The sequence below is a fragment of the Austrofundulus limnaeus genome, unplaced genomic scaffold (genome assembly GCF_001266775.1).
Source record: "Austrofundulus limnaeus strain Quisiro unplaced genomic scaffold, Austrofundulus_limnaeus-1.0 Scaffold191, whole genome shotgun sequence".
Taxonomy (NCBI): domain Eukaryota; kingdom Metazoa; phylum Chordata; class Actinopteri; order Cyprinodontiformes; family Rivulidae; genus Austrofundulus; species Austrofundulus limnaeus.
In genome coordinates, this window is record NW_013952593.1 from 1,017,828 (window position 1) to 1,022,417 (window position 4,590).

At 34.6% G+C, this 4,590-nt stretch overlaps 1 protein-coding gene across 1 annotated transcript; it reads right to left on the reverse strand.

The window, feature by feature from the left end:
* Positions 1-1,012: 1,012 nt before the first annotated feature.
* On the reverse strand, positions 1,013-3,969 carry LOC106524551 (permeability factor 2). The gene is made up of 3 exons (XM_014018396.1): positions 3,912-3,969; positions 3,222-3,357; positions 1,013-1,522 (listed from the first exon to the last, which is right to left on the reverse strand). Exons 1-3 carry the CDS (start codon positions 3,961-3,963, stop codon positions 1,402-1,404), a joined length of 309 nt encoding a protein of 102 aa, XP_013873850.1. The 5' UTR covers positions 3,964-3,969; the 3' UTR covers positions 1,013-1,401.
* Positions 3,970-4,590: the final 621 nt, after the last annotated feature.

Genomic DNA, 4,590 nt, shown 5'->3' on the forward strand with positions numbered 1-4,590 from the left:
CGTTGGAAACGAACTCTGGTTCGTTTAAAGAGGAGCAAATAGTCAGGTCTGAATACGACCATAAACATGCCTCGATCAAGTATCATAAGAACACAACACTCAAAACACACTTTGTGTTTAATGTAGCTGAACTTCCTGTCAATACATCAAAACACAATTATAACCCAAAGACACACAATAGCAGCTTGTGCTAAAAATAACAGTGAAAGTTTCTTACATTTACTTCAGTGTTAGAAAAATTAGCGTGGATTTTCTAAAGTCAGCTTTTAGCGCTTTAAAATAGTTAAATACTAAATATTTAAGCTAAATGCTAAATATAAATCTAAATATTAAATGTTAACTAAATGCTAAATATTAATGTTAAATATTAAATGTAAATGTTAAATCTAAATATAAAAAGTTAAATCTAAATGTTACATCTAAATGTTAAATCTTAATACTACATGTTATGTGTTTAAATGATAAATCTTAATGCTGGATGGACAAAATATTTAGCTAATATGAAAATTTACATTGCCTGTACCCCGCAGAACAACAACAAAAAAGCTTGGCAATGTTTCTAAATTAAAAAGGACTCAATACATTGCTGTGACAATAAATATCTAGAAACATGTTAGGAGACATATTCTGCTATAAACACAGTAAAGCTTTTATTTTAGAACTTCTAATTACAGGCAGTGTCAATTTGAAAATTAACTAAATGTTTCAGTGGAACATTATATATTTAACAGATTATATTTAACATTTAGCTTTAATATTTAAAGTTAACATTTAATAGTTAGATTTAAATTTAGCATTTAGCTTTAACGTTTAGATTTAACTTTTATAAACCTGCTAAAATGTGAATTCCACAATAGTTTTTCAAACATTGTTTGCAGCTAAATGTTACAAATTTTTGCTTTTTTTTTAGTACAAGGCACTTTACAAATGGCACTGCATTCACACAAGAATAAATTCAATAAGCCACACATTTTAATTTGTAATTTTACATCATTTATTTTGAAAGCATCACATTAGATATATCATTGAACCTTTTCACATGATTAAGTCTCAACTAACTAATTACATTTAATGCTGCAGCATAAAAGTCTTACAAAACAAGAACATAAGCTACATATTTACCATATAAAGTACTTGCAGTCGAACGATACAATCTCTCAACAGTCTTTACAAAGTACAGTAAAACACCTCGTAAGCACTTTAAATGAAAGGAAATATGGACGTTTCAATCATCAGCACACCTTATTTTGCTTACTTTTATTTGCACTAACCCTGTAAACAATCCTTTTTTTTTGCAAATATCTAGACAGATCAAAAACTTTAAAAACTCAAAAATTAATGATAAAACACAAAGTGGCTCATTGTTGCAGATAAAGTGAAGTATTGTTTGGATTACAATGACTACGCCTGGTTCTTGGGTTTCTGCTTGTGGAGCTGTTTCTCCAGAACAAAGTGGACCAGTTTCTTCACCCAGGCAGACCGAGGGTTCAGACAGACCTTCTCCCCGCTCATCAAACCGGCTCTGAGACGAGACATGAACACAGATGAGACTGAAGTTTAGCAGGTTGTGACAAGCGCCTCCAGTCATGAAACTTTTTTATTTTCCCCCCCTTGATTCTGCAACTGCGTGACGTTTCAAACTGTATAATTTCCATGAACCCACTCAAAGTTGTGAAACCAACCGTGTCTGAAGTTCCAGTCTCTGTCACAACCCCTCTGGGGACAAATATCTGATTAAAACTGAGACCAGTATTAGGAAATATTTGCTTTGACTGCCAGTCTTTCCAGTGAATTCGGAAGTGGAGACTCCCACGGTTACGTCCTACTTTTACACAAATAACTATCAGTGTTATTGTGGGAGATGATATATTTCACAAGCCTCTAAGTGGGTCAGTACCAGCAGTTTGTGAGATAGCAGACAGAACTCAAATAACAAACGGTGAACCATAAACCATTATTAAAAACCTCTAAAATGTGAATCACTAGAAAGAAACCAGTATAATAACTGGTGAAATTTACAGGACTTTTATGACTAACTGAGCATTATTTGTTTTAAAATGTTTGTACGACTACTAGTGATAGTGATGTTGTGTCCAATAGTTAACAGTGATTAAAATCATATCAGAGATAACATCCATCATTGAGGACAGATGTTTGGAGAAAAGAGCAGAAGAACCTGCTTCAAACAGTTTCTCAGGTTTATGAATCAAATGTTGCTCAAAACAACATGCTGATGTGAAAGCAAAACTTCTACATTTTTGCACGACAGTTTTTATGTTGTTGTTTTCTCATCAATATGCGTGTTACAACATGAAGCATGTTACTCTTGTTTCCTATAGCTGCTGAAATTATTACTCCACAGGGAGTTGAAAAAAACATTTGACTGAAAACCCTGAACACTTGAAGACGTTGTTTTTAACAAATTTGGGGTCTGATTTATCAAACATTTGCGTGCATAAAAACATGTACAAACTTGACAGAAGCTCATATTAATCTTGTGCATTTGGGGCTACATCTGACAAATGAGCAAAATAGTAGATTCAATCCATTCAGCATGTTTGCCTCCATGAATATGTAGAATTTATGATGGTTATCAGAATGTCCAAAATACTGACAGGAGGATATGACTTAGCACCTGCAGAGGGATTTATCAAACCTAACTGTGGTTGCTGTTTTTGAATCTATATTTAGCACGTTTGAAAGGCAAGTGCAAACTGGCTGTGGTCATTCTAATTGATTCTACTTGATATATTTGCGATATATATCTTTTTAATTTTATTTTATTTAGTATATGGACCCATTTGTGTGTCTTTAATAAAGATGACGATGATGACGATGAGGTCATCGCTCAAACGGCACAAACAATTGATAACTATTGGACAGAACATCACTTCAAAACTGTCTTTAACTAACAGCTCTTTGAACATTTAGACATCCAGATTGGACATTTGGTTTGCTTATTTACAAATTCAGAAAAAGTGTCTTAAAGATGTGGCCTTAGCCCAAAAGCTTGGTGGGTATTTTATTTTGGGCTTCAAACTTGGTCATTATACTCCCAAGATATAAATGAAAACCTATCAAAACCCAGAAGCAGAGCCATTCTTTGCTGCTTTATTTATGCTTAGCTCATCAAACAATTATAACAGAAAAATATATTTATTTAAATTAGCGTAAAATGTCCCAATGTGAAATAAATCAGTTTTCGTCTTGAATGGACTCACATGACTTCGGTTTCGGCACAGTGAGGCCCCTCTGGGACCAGTTTAATGCTCTTCAGACTCTCCGGAGGGATGATCCTGGACTCGACCTGCAGGCACCGACAGTGGGTGTTGATGTCCCTGCTGATTGGTGGCATTCCTGTCGAAGTATGAATTTCACCAGTTGAAGCAGACAAAACCATTAAGCACCATGTTGTGTTTTTTCAGTGCTGAGTGACATCTTTGCATTGTCAGTTTACTATTATCCAAATGCTGAGAAATCTTTCTATCAACATGTTTCATCACATYCAACAACTTGTGAAATTACTCTCAGTTTCCTCTTTTTTGTCATGAATCACCTTCCATTTCACTTTAACTGAAACACTTAAAGTCATTCTGAAACAAAATAACATCCAGTTTTAAATAAACACAAAAGCAGTGAAAAAACAAAATAAATAAATCATTTTTTGTGGATAATCACCAATGAATTCACTTTTAAATTGTCTCAAAGCCAGATTTTAGTTCATATGAAACTCTTGTATATTTGTGGTTCACAGAAATGTGAAGAAAAATATGACTGAACATCTTGCAGAGAGTTTGTTTAGGTCTTCTTACAAAAAAATGTACACAGTTTAAAATGATACTTCTCAGTAAAAGCACAGTAACTAAACAAATGGACCATTCTGTCTGACTAATGTTTTTTGAAGATCTTACCGTTAATGAGCACCACCAGAGCCCCGAGCGTCAGCAGGACAAATAGTTTCATCTTCTTCATTCAGCTGCTGGTTCTCCAACAAAAATCTATCAAAAGGTCGATCACAGCTGAGGGTGTAACGTTGTGCTGCAGGATTTATATATGAAAGAATCATGTGCTCATATTGACATCAGAAGGTTTGGGATGAACAAAAACAAAACGTAGTGTTTGTGTGTGGTTTCACTTTGGTGTGTTCACATGTGCAGCAGAAGGCAGTCATGAGACGGTGGGTTCAGGGCTGGTGTCTGAGGTGAAAACACAATGTCAACAGTTTATCTGCTCGCTGTAGCGCCGCAGCTCTGTTTACCCACATCTTCGAGGAAAATGATTTGTAAACAACGTGTTTGTCAGTAAAATCTGGCGTACTTTTCTAACAGAACACCCGGTTTTCTAATCTTTTTACATCATAAGTGAGATATCCTGATTTTTTCAAGGCCAATTAGTTCTTTAGAAAAACATGTTTTTAAATTTTTTTTAAATCTCATTTGCGGACCGGATTGAAGTCACCTGATGATTGGATGTAGCCTGCGGGCCTCTAGTTGAATAGTTCTGGTCTAGTTCTTTTCAATTTTATACAGTAGTAGACCTGTTTATTATGATCTCTACTGCAGGTGTCATGTTGAGTTAAGATGAGAGCTA

Coding starts and splice junctions, on each gene's coding strand:
- LOC106524551 (XM_014018396.1), bottom strand. CDS start 3,963: ATGAAACTATTTGTCCTGCTGACGCTCGGGGCTCTGGTGGTGCTCATT. Junction 3,358..3,911: donor TCTGGTGGTGCTCATTAACG/GTAAGATCTTCA, acceptor ATACTTCGACAG/GAATGCCACCAATCAGCAGG. Junction 1,523..3,221: donor TGTGCCGAAACCGAAGTCAT/GTGAGTCCATTC, acceptor GTCTCGTCTCAG/AGCCGGTTTGATGAGCGGGG.